Consider the following 16,867-nt stretch of genomic DNA (forward strand, 5'->3'; position numbering starts at 1 on the left):
GTAAGCATAACTAAGTGTGAAACTCCACTTCGTTCTCTTGCTACGGAGCACGGTCCCCCAATATATGCCTGTTTTCAGTGGAAGAGCTCTTCTCATTATCTCCCAACAATCCATCGGCTGCTTTCTACCAAGCGCTCCACACATAGCTACTCCTAGGTCGTCCAGTGCTTCTCCAGTCTCTTCCTGAAAACCTCCAATGGAGGAGATTGTGCAGCTTCCCTAGGCAGTCTGTTCCACTGCCTCCACATTCTAGCAGCAAGGCTTTCCTGATATCTAATTTAAACCTATTTTGCTGCACCTTCAAGCCATTGATTAAAAAACTTTTCATTGGTGTTGTTCCTACTTCCTCCTTACAGAAGATGAACAATTTTCGGTTTTAACTTTACTCAGAGACACCTGGTAGGTCAGCAACAATTTGAGTCATTCTTGGAAACGAAACGCAGCCGACACTCAGGAAGTCAAACAAATTTCTAGCTCAGGCAAATTTCTAGCTCAGACAACTGCTCTTGCTCTGCTCTGCTCTGCCATCCAAGCTATGGCTACAGCAATTCCTGTAGGAAACCTTGAGAATGAAGTGACCTGCCCCATCTGCCTGGAGTTCTTCAAGGATCCAGTGATGATCTTGGGCTGTGGGCACAACTTCTGCCAAACCTGCATCACCCAGTACTTGGAAGGGGCTGAGACAGATGGGACTTGCCCTCAATGCAGACAGACCTTTCCCCAAATGATCGTTGGTCCAAACAAGAAGCTGGCACATTTTGTAGAAATTGTCAAGAGTCTGAGCGTGCAGTCAGCTGGGGAAGCCAGAGGGAAGGTGATGTGTAATGAGCACGGTGAGGCTCTGAAGCTCTTCTGTGAAACGGACCAAAAGCTCATATGCTTGATCTGCCGAGAGTCCCGGCTCCATCGAGCTCACAATGTGGCTCCTATGCAGGAGGCTTCCAAGCAGTACAAGGTATGAGGGTATTGGGGGTGTTGGCCTGGGTCAGACTTTGTGCCTGGGTTTGGTTAAAGCTCATTTTTGGTGCTGGATATTTTTACCTCACAGCTACTGCTGTAACTGTATTACTGCACTCAGAGGGCTTTGTAGCACATTACGCTTAGACCAGACCATGTTGTATTTAGATGGTAGTAAGCATTACTGTGTTAGAGTTTTCTGATCAGTTGCACATTAATGCTTGCTGTGATCTAAAGAGAACATGTCCTGAGTGCTGAAGCCCTTGAAGTTTCTGGTATGCTGTGATGTGGTGCGGGCAATGGGTGAAGGCAGTTTTTGGCTTAGCATGTGTGCAGCACTTTTTAAGATACTTAAAATTAACATAGGACCATCACCAGATTTATGCATATTGGGCATTATGGATTTATTGCCATTGTCTGCACCCATGACAAAATGGCTAAATGAATAATTTTAATGAAATGGAAAACACCCAGCGTACTTTCATTCTCGGAATGCTTAAAAGAGCTTGCATATACATGTTGCATTCATGAAAAAAATTACGAGTGTCTTTCTTTTTTCAAATGACTTGTTTTATTTCTCCTGGGACTGTTGCAGCACTGGAGCGCAAAATGGTTCTGTTTCTCAAACCCCAGGCTCCAGTTTCTGGTGGTGCACATGTGAGGCCTTGTTTTTTTCTCTGTATTTTTTTTATATACTGGGATTTCCCAGCAAAAGGATTCACAACCACCACGTGCATTTTGCTGTGCCACAAAAGAGTTTGAGGTGCCACAAACCACATGTTCCCAATCATGGGGACATGGCCAAGCTGTGTGTTTCTCTTTCTGTCTTTCATGTTGCTACATGAAAGAACACTTGACCCTGGGGACTGCATTCTCAGCTAGCTTATCTTTGTTTGTCTCTTTGGGCATGTCTACTAGGGCTCTGCAAAGCTTCGGGTGGTGATTCAATTTGGAGGAGATTCGGCCTGATTCGGTGGCCAACTCCCCAAATCTGAATCGAATCAGGGGAACAATAAAAATGTCTGAATCAATTAAAAGCTCTCCAAACCTTCAGAAAAGATTCGAAAAGCTTTGATGATTCGGGCAGTCCCCACTTGCTGCAGCAGGGAGCTGGAGCCGGACTTAGAGCTGGTAAATAGGGGGTGGCGAGGAGGAGAGAGGACCATGGGGTGACACATGCCAGGCCCCATCCCTTGCCTGCTCCCCCAGCACCTCTTGACCCTCACCCACTCCCCCAGCCTTGCCCCCCCATGGCTGATCTGCCTTCCCCAGCTCCCGGCGCTTTAAAAAAAAGCCCCTACTCACTGGGTGCTGCTGGGTGGGGGGGCGATCCCCACCACTGTCTCACACTGAGTGGGGGCTCTGTATGAAACCCCAGCCCCACCATGGCTGCCCCGCCCACCCCAGCTTGGGCCCTTTAAGAAAAAAACAAAGAAAAAACCCCAAACTCACCAGCTCCTGCAGTGGCCTTGGGTGTCGGAGGGAGGGGGGGGGCTTGTAGAAGAGCCCCCATGTGGTGCGGGGCAGTGGGGGGCAGCAGGGATCATCCCCCACCAGGCAGGAACTGGTAAGTCCAGGGGTTTGGGGTTTTTTTTTTCCTTAAAGGGCTGGGAGCTGGGGTGGGTGGGGCAGCCATAGGGGGGGCTGGGAGAGTGAGGGGGGTGTCACAGGGATCATGCAGAGCCCCCCATGCAGCGTGGGGCAGTGAGGGGCAGCAGGGATTGCCCTCTGCCCAGCAGCACCCAGTGAATTGGGGCTTTTTTTTTTTCAAAGAGCCAGGAGCTGGGGTGGGCCGGGTAGCCACTGCTGGAGCTGGGAGAGCAGGCAGGGGATGGGCCTGGGTGATTCGGAGATTCAGAGATTCAGCAACAGCAGTCGAATCTCCAAACCAGATTCGGCTGAATCGATTCAGGACAGTGATTTGAATCACCGAATCGAATCACTGCTCCCCGAATAGACTGAATCCAAAGCAAATACTTGCCACTTCGCACAGGTCTAATGCTACTTGTTGCCTGCAGTGAGGTAGCAGTGTGCTATGTCACCGTATGGCATGCTATGGTGACATAGTGATCATGTGGGTCTACATGTGATAGCTGGCTATGTGGCTATTGCAACACACTCCCTGCTTATAGTGCACTGCTACAGTGATAGTCAAAAGGAAGTACTAAAATACAGTGCAGTAACAACATCACCATACGACGACATGTAGACACACCCTTTGTGACTTTAACTTTATGTTGTGTACTTGTTCTGTACTAGCTAGTGTTTTGATTTTTTTCCTTAAATAATTCAGCTACTCTTGATACTGGGAGGCATTTCTCCACAGTCAGATCAGCATCTCCCAACAATCTCTTCCTTAGTTTAGGATCAGATATGTCACAAATAATTCTGTCTCTAATAAGGGAATCTGTTATTTTCCCAAAATCACATGTGGCCTATAACATAACAATCTTTTCCTTGTTCTGGATCCAAAGCAGTATCTTTCTACAGTCTCATTTTTTTTCTTGGGGTCACCGTTCTCATCAAGCGGCTTCATCAGCTGCTCTAATTATTGGGCCCTTCAGATAAATGTGTTCCTCTCACTTCTCTGTGATTTATCCCAAAGCCATACCTTCATTATCTCTTCATTGTCTGCCATGTTCAGTGGTGTGTACAACATTAGTTCTTGCTTCGTTTCCTTCCATGCCAATCCCAGGCTCAGGGTTTTATGGATACTCCATAAAAATCAAGCCTAAAAACTCAGTGGGTAAAAGAAATTTGTACTGTACATAGAAACAGAGAGCAACCAAGCTCTGTGGTCACTGGAGGCAGTGCTGAGGCACAGATGGAGCACAGTGGTGCCATCTTGTATCTGAACTGGAGTGAAGCACCCTGAAAGGCCTTCTTCTCAGGATGTTGTGGCTCATGGCACCTTCCATAGCTCCCTGCACCCACTCCCAAGCCATGTGTTCTAGCTGCTGCTGATGCTGCTGATGCTACATCCCCTTTGCCTGTAACACTGCTCATCTAAGAGAGTAGCCCTTCACTGGGGGTCTGTGCCAGGATGGGAGGAGCAGGGCTGGTGGGAGAAAAGCTGGAAGGTGAAATGTGAAGGCAGCCTGGTGTGGGGTGTAATCAGTGGGTATTGAGTTTTGTGGGTGATTAGGGGACCCCTAGGGGGTTGAGGGGTTTCACAGAGCACTGAGGTGCTCTACTCCTAGAGAGGGGAAACTGCCGGGGAAAGAGCCCAAGCAGGAAATAAGGAGCCCAGCTGTGGGTTGCCGGGGCAACCAGGGAAGTCAGCTGACCAGAAGGGGCAGGGCCTGGTTCCTATATAAAGCACAGACAGGAGGCCAGAGGCAGTTCCCTGCCAGTAGCCAGAGAGGCAGGAGCTCCCTAAGCCAGAATGTGGGAAGAAGCTGGACCGCAGGTACAGCTTATGGCAGCTCTAAGAGGCTTGAGCAATGTTGTTATAGCCAGGCGGCTTATGTTTAGTTTATAGCCAAGGGGCTCGAGTTTCTGTTTCATTTTGTTGTTAAACCGGTGGTTTGGGTGAGGCTATTAGGGGTTGGAGGAGGCCTCATAGGGGACCCACAGTAGCATGGGGACCCCAGTGCCTGTAAGGGAATGGTGTATGGGGTGCATAGACCCCAGCCCCAGAGAGGGGTGGTTGAGAAGCCCCAGTGCAGGCGGGGTGAGCCCCAGAGAGGGGGCACTATTGAGAAGCCCCAGTGCAGGCGTGGTGAGCCCCAGAGAGGGGGCAGCATTATTGGGAAGCCCAAGTTGGGCACGGTGAGCCCCAGATAAGGGGCAGCCTACTGAGGAGCCTCAGTGTGGGCACGGACAGCCCAGGAGAGGGCGGCATTATTGGGAAGCCCAGTGTGGGCGTGATGAGCCCAGAGAGGGCGCTGCATCATTGAGAAGGCCCTGGAGAGGGGGTAGCATTGTGAATAAGGCCCTGGAGAAGAGGGAACAGAGTGAGAGAGGGCCGGGGAGAGCCCTAGCACGGGAGGGAGCATGCGTCAAAGGAAGGAAGGCCCAGAGAAAACAGGAAGGGGCCAAATAGTGATAGAACTGAGACAACGGCTGTTCCATCAGTGAGGTGTGGACTACGGTGTAGGGGAGGAAACGGAGCCGCAGATAGCACCCCCTGGCAGCAGGGCAGTACAAGGGCAGCCTCCTGCTAATTAACACCTATTAATCAATTATCAACAAGGCATAGCAGGCGAGCAGGCAGGTGGCTTCCCCAGGAACAGGTGTGCGGGCCACATTAAGGTCGGCCCAGAGTGGATACCTGTCACAGGGGGCATGGCATAAAAATTGCTACTGCAGTCAAGCAGAGTTCCTAATTTAAAGTTGTTGGGGTTTTTTTACTGACCATCTGCAAACATTTTACTGACACCAAATATTTTTACTGTTTTTTTTTTTTTTTTTTTTTTTCTTACACCTCTAAATCTGAACCTGACCCTTGTTCTCAGTCTGGTAGAAGGGTTACATTTATATTATGATTGTTCCCCTGTTTTGAGGTGTTGGGGAAGGGGGCAATGTGAGTGGGGTATTTTTGGTGGGGGAAGCAGCTGGTGACTTTGGCTACCATGTTTGACAAGGAAAAAATCATTCAGGCCACATTGCAGCATAGAGCTCAGGAATGAAGGTTGGTTGAGCGAATGACACCTCTCAGCTACCTCAAGAACCACCTAAGCATGGGGGCGTGTTTCAGGGTTGGTGGCTGTAGCATGCTGGGGTCCCAGAGGCAGCCGTGATGTTCCCTGGTGGCTCCGCAACTGTGTCCTGCCCTGTCTCAGAAGGGTGCCCTCCCTTCTGTGTTGCTCACTATGCTCTGATGTAATTATGTGATTGAAAGGGAGGCTGCCCATGAGCCTTAGTGTGAGCCCCAGTTCAGCTAAATCACCACCAGGGTTCCCCTGCAGCCCACTGGTCTTAACTATACCCTCAGGCTCGGTGGGTCCTTCTGGCCAGACTATGTCCCTGCAGGGCACCTATAGTCTTAAGGGCTAATTGAGTGGCTCCATCCTCCCCTACACCATGCCCTAAGCCTTGCAGGTGTTACTGCACCATCAGTTATCGCCTGTTGGGACTTTGGCCTCCTTGACCTCTGCCCCTTTCCTCTAATTGGGTCTTCCAACCTGGGCCCACTGTATTGGAATCTGTCTTTGAGGCACCAGCTCTTGTCTTACCCTTTCAGGCATTGGGCACCGGACCCCTGGCCCCTGTCTGCACCCCTGTCTGGCACCAGGCCCCTGGCCTCCATCTGTCCTCCTGGAGCTGCTGTAATATGTAAAAATGCCTGGAGATACTAGATCTAATGAACATTAACTAAAGCATGTTAATGCATGTGTAGACATGCCCTGTTATTTCTACACTTGAATTCCAGTATTGTCCTACCCTCCAGGCCTCCAGAAAAGAAGAAATGTTTTGGTTTGTGATTCCAGAATAGACCAGGCAAATGAAAATGGGGAAGATGAGAAGAAAAATCATTTGTTTTCAGACCTGTGGAGACTCTGCTTTTCCATGTTTTGCTTCTTGACACCTGCTGTTCTGAAACGGCATTGGAAGTAAAAATCCTGTGTAAGGTCTCATGACTCCTGCTTTTTCAGTACAGGGCAAAAACTCCCAAGGTTCTCAATTTGGAACCCTCCAAAAATAATTCAACAAGCACTCCATGCCTGACCCCATGGCTGCTCATATGGGAAGGGAATAGGTTAGAATACAGAGGGTGCATCTACATGTGCAATTAATGTCAAGCAATAAACTCCAAAGTATATTGTCTCATTGCTTATTGCTCCTCGGCACTTCATTTGAACAGAATGTTGAGCTGGGTTGGAGCAGCCCCAGCTGACACAGGATCCCTGGTATCAGCCTACCAGCTTGGGGCTGCTTCCCCTGGCTCAGTGTGCTGCAGAGGGGCTGGCTGGGGCACAAGGGTGCTTCAGCATGGAGCTAGCTAGCAGACAGCCCTCCACACTGGGGCACCCTTGTGTCCCAGCCAGTCAGGGCAGCATCCACATGTGTGCTGCTGTGGAGTAAAAAACTCTGCAGCTGGATAGTACTTGTATTTACAAGTACTACGCTGCTGTAGATTTAATTAATTTACTTTAGCCTAAGTGGGGTGCACTTGTGTAGACGCATAACATTTACTACAGATCTAATTAGTCAACTCTGCAGTAAACATCCCATGTAGACATACCCAGAGTGTGTTAAACAGCAAAACCTCATGGGTATCTCTACCTTACAATTGCCAGACTTTGGTCTTGAACCTGGGGCTTCAGCCTTCCTGGTACAGCTACATATGCTAGTCTACCATGTCCTCAGCTGAGCATTGGGGTGGAGATAGGTGGTCAGAGCCCAGTATCTGGGCCTAGACACCCACCCACTCTGCAACCAGAGTGGCAAGCCAGGGTCAGCTGGCCCTTTACCACTTCCTATAAAAACCCCTGACATACGTGAAGTGTCTGGACAGCAAGGCTCAATCTTGTACCCAAGTTGTCTCAGCCTTGGTTGGTGCCTCTGCTGGATTCTATGGCTACCTGCCCCAGCTTGCCTATGGACCCTGAGTCTTGCCTGAACCTTTGGCTCCTTAACCCATCTTGGTTTAATCTCCAGGATATCTGATGCAACTGGCCTCCTGACCCAGTGCTTTGTCTGACCCTCTGGATTTCTGACTCTGTTCCCTGGATGGATTTTCAGTCTTCTGGCTTTCTGGCTCCACTACATTTGGACTCCACACACTGCCCTCAGATCCTGGTTACGTTTTTGGAGCTTGGATGACTGCTAGACCTGGCCATCCATAACCCAGCATGGAATTGGCTTTGCCATGGCTTTTTCTTAATATTTCCCAGGCTCATCTGTACTTCAGAGCTGGCTGTCAGAGCAGTTCAGATATAGTCACTGATTCATCCCCAGTTCCAGTCAGATGCTAGATGGACAGGGTAAAGTCTTGTAAAGCATCACTCAGGGACCAGCTAATTGCATCATCAGCCACCTGCTTCATGGGCAAACACTGGCTGTCCCTAATGGTACATGTGGGATGCCAGATCTATAGAAGGTAGTGCTGCCCTCTGATGTCTAATCTTCCTGCAATACATAGTCATCTGGACCTGGACATGCAGTAAAGTAGGGATGTCAAAGATATGCCCCCAACACCCAGCTACTGTGCTACACCTTCCTCTGAGTCACCCTGTTGGCTACAAATGTCCAACTCGGGATCCTTAAAATTCTGGTTTATTAGGCGGATTGAAACACTGTAATGAAGTTGACTCATAAACCTTGGGGCTGGTCCCCATGCACACGCACATGCACACGCACAGTAGCAAGCTACAAGACTCGGGTATACCTATCCCACAGGTGCTGGAGTCTGTTGTCGAGGCTTCTTTCAGCGTGGTATCATCTTCCAGAAAGGGGTCACCGGCTGGTCCTTCTGGCTGGACCGGTCAGGTGCTGGTCAATTTGGAGATCAAGAGGGCACCACTGAGGGTCACTTTTCACTGCTTTTTATCTGTCCTTGGCAGACTTTGGTGACTCCCCAGTTTTCAGGTTTGCCCAATCCAGGGGTTGTTGACCCTCGTGGGACTTCCCCCCTCGGTGGCTACTGGATGGCATCTGTCAGCCCCAGGGGTCATCCGCATGTATGTGCAGGTTTGGGAGTCCGTTGATGAATTTTGAATAGGGCTCTGGGAGTGGTCGATTTGGAGATAATCAATGCCGGGGACTAACTTTTGGGCTGAATAACTCAGGCCAGGGCTTCTAGCCCTTGATCAGTGACGTTTAGAGATGGCTCAGTTGCTACATTGTCTTCTATTGAGTTCTTCCGTTGGTTGATCTGCAGTTTCCTTAGGTGTTAATTGCTGCCTGCTACTGTGTTACACATTCACTGACTGATTCACTCGCTCTTTCAGGGGCCAGCCTGATGCAGGGAAGGGCAGTTTGATTCCTGCCCTTGTTAACATTGTTACAATGTATAACTTACTTATGAAACTAAACACATTTAGTTGAAAGTTGAAAGATGAGGGGTATAAAATATAAGCTACAAAAGTAATGCCATGGCACACAAATAGATAAAAATACCAAAATACAAGGGGAGATACAAAATGCACACATACAAATTTCAAAACACAATTCCTTATCTTAAAGTGAAAGAAAGAGGAAGGAAGAAAAGGTAGAAGAGGAAAAACATATCCAAGGAGGGGAAAGCAACTGCAGGCAAGAGGAAAAGGGACTTTCTGCTACAACCCCAGGCACCATGCTCTGGACTGGACTGTGGCAGGACAGTAGGGGACGCTACTACTCTAAGCCACCTGCCTCTCTGTGCCCAGCCAAACCCCTGCTTTGGGTGTCTCCTCTTTGGTGCCTAGCTAGAGTGGGCACCATTTGTGGCTGGATCCTAGACCAACAGAAGTGGGGTGCTGAAGTGGTGCTGCATGCAGCAGGAATGCTGGATGGGCCTGGCTGGAAGCCCTGTGGAACATAGGTCCTACAGTGGGTGCCCTGTGTGCTGGATCCTACTTGAGGGGTGAAGGGAAGGTCCAGGAACCTGATACAGCCTCTGAAACAGCCCATACACTCATCTAACCCACAGAGCCAGATGGGTTTGACACCCCAGCAGTAGAGGAATGTGACTCTCATAGTTGGACAGGAGGCAAGATAGATTTGCACTTTGTAGACCAACTAAACCAGAGATGCATAGCATAAGCTTTCGTGAGCAGTGTCTTACTTCATCAGATGCTGATAGCTGGCCATTCTGGTGTCTGTCACTCATTTCCTCCCAAGTGCAGGCAGTAACTGGTCCCTTGAATACAAAGCTTTCTGAGCCCTCACAAAAGGCTGAGCTGTGGTCTGAGCCTCTGGCTGCTGGCTCCTGTTCATCCTGACACTATTCCACTCCTGGGTAACCAAAAAGAGTCACAGCACAGTTGGCAGCCCCAACCAATCTTACCAATTCCTTCTACCACCAAAAATCATTGAACTTGTATCCAGGCAACAAAGTTGATTTTGAGGGTGTGGAAAAGTTTGCAGGTTCTCCTTTAGCAAAGGAAAAATCACCCAAGGGAGTTTCCTTCCCTCAGGAACAAACTTGCATTCAGCTGGAGATTCTAAAGGAAGAGAGAAAGAAGCTTCAAGAACAGAAAGAGCGTGAAAACCAGAAATACAAAGACTATCAGGTCAGTGCTCCAGCACACGAATCCCCCAGACACTCAAGTACCCCTCTTCCTTTTTGCATTGCCCCTGAACCTCAAAGACCTCCAGCTTCACTCTATCTCCTGTTGTCCCATGTGTGCCCCAGTTGGATCAGATCCCACCATCTCCTTAACACCCCATTAAATTCTACCCACTGCCACTATGAACCCATTGCACCCTACACAGAATTATCCCCATTACACCCCAGCCCCTGACCCCTCACCATCTCCCTCACACCCCACTGAGCTCTCCCCTGCCCCTCTGAGCCCCAAACCTCACTGAAGCCCCTCACATCTCCTGGGCCCCCTTCACCCACAATCCCTCTTACTCTCAACCTCATTCACATCCCTTTTCACTTCTACAGCCCTTACCACACCCCTCAGCCCCACACCTCATCTGCCCCTCACACCCCCACAGTGGTCCAGACCATCTCGCTCCACAACTTCCTATCCCATTGCCTTCCCCCACCTCCCCAAAACACCCACCTTGGTATCCATGGCCCCCTTCCTTCCCCTCATGACCCCCAGTATCCTCTTCCCTTCATTACCCCTCCCAGACGGTCCCACCTATCCCTCATGGCCTCTGATCATGGGGCAGGGGTGGCAGGGCTGTAACTGCTGACCCCTTTTCCCCCATTCCCCTCCCCACAGTATGCCCATCTGGCTTCCACTGCCTTCCACTCTCAACATGCAAGAACAAAACAATTGGGTTTGGGGAAGGACTCATTTAAGCTGTTTATGGCATCCCTACCGGGGGGAACCAATCCCTCTGGATCTACTCATGCCTGGCTTTATGCCACCCTTGTTCTGTGACTTGGTTCAGCCTCTCACCGTCTCCATTATCTGGTGCAATTAATAACCCAAGAAAGAATTACTAGGAAGTAAGAAGGTAAAAAGTGCTATACTGAGTCAGACCAGTTGTCCATCTAACCCAGTATTTTGTCTCCAGCCATGGCAGAAATGGATGCTGTATAGAGATCTCCACATCTGACATCCAGCATTATTGGTTTATAGATGCCAGAGGCATTCGGTTCAATTGCCATGCATAAATTTATATAAGAACATAAAAAGTGAAGTACCTTACCTCTTTGCCTCACCTTTGCAACTCCACCTTGCCTGTAACTGTGATGCCACCATATAGCTCATCTTGCCTTCAGCCCTGTTCTTCCCTTCCCCGTCATTTGGATATTGTGGTTTTGAGTACTCTAGGAACAAAGCCACCAAGTACAGGTTCCAGGTAGCAGCACATCTTTCTTCTGATTGTGTCAGGAAAAGGCAGAAATAGAGATGCAGGAGATTTTGGCTGGATACGAGAAACTGTACCAATTTTTTCAAGAAAAAGAACGCCTCCTGCGTGTCCAGCTCAGAGACCTGGAAGAGGAAACTGACAAAAATCACAAGGAAACAATCACCCAACTCTCTGAGGAGATATCCTGTCTCAATAGTTTGATCGAAGAGCTGGAGGAGAAGTACCAGCAGCAGACAGGTGACTTCCTGCAGGTGAGGTACATTGAATCCCTTCCATCCCTGCACTGAAAAGGGAAAGGCCTGAATCACTGGTTTGGGTGGGATCGGTAGTGTAACTTAGGGGGTGGGGTAACTGGACGGCAAGCCGAGGTGCCTACTTGATAGGCCTGTGCAAGTTAGCAGCGATCCAATCCGGCTTCGGATCCATCCGCTTCAGATGGCAGTGACCCAGTCCAGAGCTCTGGACTGGGTTTCCACCTCGATCTGGCCAAAGTGGCTATGAAGCTTTGAAGCTGCCTTGGAGATCCAGCCATAGGGTATAATGGGGGAATCAATGAAATATCTATAATTTTGTTGTTTTTTTGTCCAACTTGGATGAAACTTGCAGGGATGGTAGCCTCTGCTAAGAGCATGAAACCTGCCAAATTTCAAGAAGATTGGTGCAGGGGTTTGGGGGAACTGTACCCCAAATTCTTGAAAGCAAAACTCCTGTCACTTCCATGTGGTACACCACAGGGGGGTCAAAACTGCTTGGGTGGTGGGCCCTGCTCAGGCCACAAAGTTTGCCAAGTTTCAAGAAGATTGGTGCAGAGGTTTGGGGGGAACTGCACCTCAAGCTGTGGACAAGCAAAACTTGTGCCATGGGTGACACTGTGTGTGTTAAGGTGCAGGGATGGTGGCCCCTTGTGAGGCCACGACGCCTGGCAGCTGCACCAATCTCCTCCACAGCTGGCAGGTGTTGTGGCCACAGCAGGGGCCACCATCCTTGCAGCTGTCACCCCGCTGTGCCTTAACACACGCAGATCCGAAGCTCTGTCCGAAGCCTCTGACAGCCCTACTACTTGAGGGGAGAGGAATGCAAACACAGCAGCTGCAGCAGCTGTTGCTATCCTGTGCACCATGGTACTTTGTTTCATTCTGGGACGCATCAGTAGATCAGGTCTTGAAAACATTTACCTAGATCCTTCTGTGTGATACTTGGAGCTTGAGGGGAGAGTGCATAACCCCCAGAGCAAGAGAGTCCCAGGTTTGTGGTATATGATACTAACCTTTCTTTTCTCTTCTCTGTTTCTGTCCCTTCTAGGGCATCAAGAGCATGTTGAGCAGGTATGTGGCTTCTCCTCACTCCCATGCAGGGAAGGGGCCTGGAAATAGTACTATGGCCACATCTCCCCAGATCACCACAACCTTGCTCCTAGAGTTTGAGGCGACTTGTGAAGGGTGTTGGCACTACCATTATTTGCAGTGCCTCTGCCCTGAGGCAAAGTATATGGTGGGGGTCAGTCATTAGGTCAATCCACATCTAGCTAATGTCTCTACCATGATGCTGAAATACAAAAGGAAAATAAAGTAACACCGCATTGTTTTTCTCAGGTGTGAGAGAAAACAACTCAGGATGCCTGGAGAGATTTTCTCTAAGCTGAACAAGAAACTCCGGAAGCTTACTGCTCAAAAAATGGCTCTAAGAGAGACTTTAGGACAGTTTCAAGGTACTGAGAAAAGGACTTGGGAGGGTAACAAAGCACTGTTCATGTTTCTAAGGAGGAGACAGGGTCTGGGCTGTTAGATTCAGGCTCCAAATAAAAACTCCTTTTTTAGAGAGAGAAACTGAACACCTGGGCTGATGCAGCAGGATGTGGGAATCATCCCACCTTGCACTGACCTCAGTGAATATCAGCAAATCCTTAATAAACTTGGACTCTTCAGCAGGCCCTCAGGGCATCTCCAACCTCCAGAACTACAGGGTCCTTGCTGCTCCAGCACTGCTCAGCATCATCCATACCTGCAGGCACAGGCTTGTGGAGTCCTGCCCCACTGAGAACCAAGCCGCTGTGCCCCCTGACTGGATGCCCAAATTAGGAATCTAAATTCAATGAAATGCAGGTTTTCAGGTTTGGAGCCTGGTGGCCTGATCCCAAGGGCAGGTAGGGAAAGTGTGAAACCATCTGTCCCTTGGCAACCTGGGAATTCCTTCAACAAGATGTCTCCTGCCCAGTAGCTGCAGATGCAGGGAGTGCTCATGAGGAAGCAGAAGCAGAGATGGGAGGAGCAGGAGCAGGTTGAAGCAGGGAGGGGTTTGTGGCCTAGGTTAAGCTACTATCCTGCACCCCATAGTGGCCACTGAGTGGAAGGTGACACTAGCGGGACCCCTGGAGTTCCCCAGCCGATAAAGACATTGTCTGGTCCCTTAGCCAATGAATCAGGGACCTGTAAATCTTATCCCTTTGCCAAGGGCTCTTCCCTCAACTCCACCACTTTCCCATCAAAAAGCAGAAAGAAAGGAGCCAGGAAGGGCTGGGCACTGAGCTTCTCTGGGTCCATGGTCATTACATTCCTCCCTTCGCTCCTCTGCCTGCACCTGTAACTTCCTCCTTCCCTGTCCTGGGAGAGGAGACCCCACTGCAGGGGAGCAGGGAGATGCAGAGGCAGCTTCTGAAGCCACAGACCCCAGTAGGACTGCCAACCCTCCCGGATTGGCTGGGAGTCTGCCAGAATTGGCATCGATCTCCCGGTGACTATTGAAAGCAATCCAGGAGATTTTAATAGGATATTATATTATGTCATGTTGGGGGAAAAATCTCCCTGATTAACTTCAATCAAAGTTGGCACCCCTAGGCCCCAGCAGTTGGGGGAAGAGCTGTCCCAGTGTCTCTGCTCAGTCTCTGGGGCTCAGGACAGAGGCAGGTCCCACCCTGGCATCACAAACCAGACACAGGAGGTCTAATGTCTGTGACCCTTTCCCTTTACAGACGATCTTCCATCCAGCCAGAAGAAGGCCAGGTGGCAACAGCATGGATCTTACAACGTAGGTAAGTGCTGGACGAGCTTGTCCTGACACCAACAGAATGGTCCCAGAGAAACCATAGCCTCAAGAAGACTAAAAACCTGCCAGCCCAGCAGTAAAACCCTCTGTCCTGTAACCTGGCAGGTTAGGATTTTCCTGCCTTTGCTTGTGGATTTGCTACCATGTTTTTCTTTTCCTCTGGGGCAGGTGCTCTCCCCAGTGCCAGAGTGAGGAGCTGTGGGGCTGTTCCTGCTCAGCCTCACAGGCCCAGGACAGAGGCAGCTCCTGAGGCCCAGAACAGACATAGCCAGAATGGGGCTGCTGGTGGGTGTGAGTAATGGCCCTGGTCTGAACTGTGCCCTGATGCTGAGATTCTCTCTCCCAGTGAAGGTGACTCTGGATCCAGATACAGCTCATCCCTGCCTCCTTCTGTCTGAAGATCGGAGAAGTATGACACAGGGAAGGAACAGACAGAATGTGCCTGACAATCCTGAGAGATTTGACCCTGCGCACTATGTGTTGGGTTCTGAGGGATTCACCTTGGGGAGACACACCTGGGAAGTGAACGTAGCAAAGGTGCACAGCTGGGCTCTGGGGGTTGCCAGAGAGTCTGTCAGGAGGAAGGGAGAGATTATTCCTAGCCCTGATAGGGGAATCTGGGCTGTGCGGTGCTGTATGGGTCGCCTTCGGGCTCTCACTAGCCCTACTTACACCCCTGTGGTCCTGAATTGCACGCTCAGCAAGGTGCGGGTGTGTCTAGACTGTGCAGGAGGATGGGTGTCATTTCTTGATGCTGATGCCGAGGCTGCACTCTTCACCTTTCCGCCAGCTTCATTCAATGGGGAGAAAATCCGGCCCTTGTTCTCAGTGTGGATGACTGGAGCTGCGCTCAGCCTGTGCCATTGAGTAAGACCTCCAAAGTCTAGCCCTTGGGATGCTCCCAGCTTTAAAGTCGGCATCCCCCTCTAATCCAGAGAAGTCCAGAGCTGGGGCTTTCTGAAAACTACATATTGGCTTACTTTGTACTGAGAGGTTCCTGCTGGGATAACATGTGGGAGGGAGGCAATTTAGGCTATCCAAGGGCTACCTGTGGGAAGCTGCTGGGATGTTTACGTATGCAAATATGAAAAAAAATCCCTGCACTTTACTTTCAGCTCAGCACACCCCCCACAGCAAAGAAAGCACATGCCCAGAAGAGGCACTGCATTAGTTTGATCGGGCTCACCCAACACCTGTATAAATCAGGTGCTTTAGCGAGGCTTTTTGGCGCTTTTATCTAATAGCTGATTGAATCAACTTTAGCCAAAGCACCATGTACAGCAAAAGGCCATGGGAAAGGACGCTGCCCAGAACTGGAAGGCTCCAAGATCCCAGAGTTACACTTGGGCATAGGGACCTTCCTTCCTTAGGATATTCTGAAAACACCAGCTCCACTGCACTGCCCTGCACTGGTCCTTGGTCTCTTATGTCAGAAGATATCTCAATAAACATAAAGTGTGGGGAATTTTTTTTCGTTTTGCTTTGTTCTTTTAGTGGTGTTGGCTCTTCTGTCTTATTTCTCCTTTTGTTTCTCCTTTCATGACACCTGCTGTGGGTTCCTTTCCATTACTCAACCTCACATGGCAAGATGTCCCCTGTGGGCCAGACACCACTTCTACCACAGCTACTGTTGTGACTGTGGCACTGCACTCAGTGTGCTGAAGCTGGGGAAGGCTCTGCACACACAGCTATGCGGTAGTGAGAAAAGAGGAAGGGACCTTGGTGTGGTCAAGTCCTTCTGTTACAAATCAAATGAACCGGTGAAGCTTTTCCAGAGCCAACCCCTCCCTCCTTCCTCCAGAGCAGGTGGACAGCAGAGATATTAAGGGCATTCAGAGCAGGACACATGCCTATTTCTCTATCAGCAGGAGCCTGAGCTTACACAGCCCTGATCAGTCAGTGTTCTCACTCAGAGGGTGTATTACAATTGCTGTGACCTTGTCCCCATTCACAGAAATCTCCCTCAGAGCTCTTGACTCTGGGCCTGATATGTTGTGAGCTCAGCAACAACACTCTAGACACTCCTGGGTTGAACTAACCATTATTTATTATTATAACTCTCTGGAATCATATCCAGGGTGGATCTTAACAATTGCTCTCTGTATATGTAGGCAGAACTTATACTCGTTCTGCCTCTGACTTGACCCAGTCCAGCCCTGTGGAGGGAGAGGAACCAAGAATGTCTTTGGCTCCTCATGGCAGAGAAAAATAGAGGCCTCAGTGCTGCAAAACTGCCACAAGCAAACTGAACCCTACAGTGCTGAACATGAGGGCTTTGTCCTTCAAAGGACAGTACAAGGAAAACACAATATGACACAACAGAAGACAAGCTTCTGAAGGCCAGCCAACATGGCTTTGTGATGGGCAGGTCTCGCCTAACCAACCTCATCTCCTTCTATGACCAGGTGACACAAGCCCTAGACAAGGGAGATGACATGGATGTCAT

At 49.8% G+C, this 16,867-nt stretch overlaps 1 protein-coding gene across 2 annotated transcripts; it reads left to right on the forward strand.

Annotated features, from left to right (window-relative positions):
- The first annotated feature begins 457 nt into the window (after positions 1–457).
- Positions 458–15,886, forward strand: LOC102572508 (zinc finger protein RFP-like). 2 transcript variants are annotated; one of them, XM_014599933.3, is made up of 7 exons: positions 458–955; positions 10,020–10,115; positions 11,400–11,630; positions 12,682–12,704; positions 12,972–13,087; positions 14,348–14,407; positions 14,768–15,886. In XM_014599933.3, exons 1-7 carry the CDS (start codon positions 536–538, stop codon positions 15,286–15,288), a joined length of 1,467 nt encoding a protein of 488 aa, XP_014455419.1. In that variant the 5' UTR covers positions 458–535; the 3' UTR covers positions 15,289–15,886. The 2 variants fall into 2 exon arrangements, with proteins under 2 accessions (XP_014455419.1, XP_059570827.1); XM_059714844.1 differs by lacking the exon at positions 458–955 and adding an exon at positions 4,312–4,366.
- Positions 15,887–16,867: the final 981 nt, after the last annotated feature.

Source organism: Alligator mississippiensis, chromosome 11 (genome assembly GCF_030867095.1).
Source record: "Alligator mississippiensis isolate rAllMis1 chromosome 11, rAllMis1, whole genome shotgun sequence".
Taxonomy (NCBI): Eukaryota; Metazoa; Chordata; order Crocodylia; family Alligatoridae; genus Alligator; species Alligator mississippiensis.

Coding starts and splice junctions, on each gene's coding strand:
- LOC102572508 (XM_014599933.3), top strand. CDS start 536: ATGGCTACAGCAATTCCTGTAGGAAACCTTGAGAATGAAGTGACCTGC. Junction 10,116..11,399: donor AGAAATACAAAGACTATCAG/GTCAGTGCTCCA, acceptor TGATTGTGTCAG/GAAAAGGCAGAAATAGAGAT. Junction 13,088..14,347: donor GACTTTAGGACAGTTTCAAG/GTACTGAGAAAA, acceptor TTCCCTTTACAG/ACGATCTTCCATCCAGCCAG.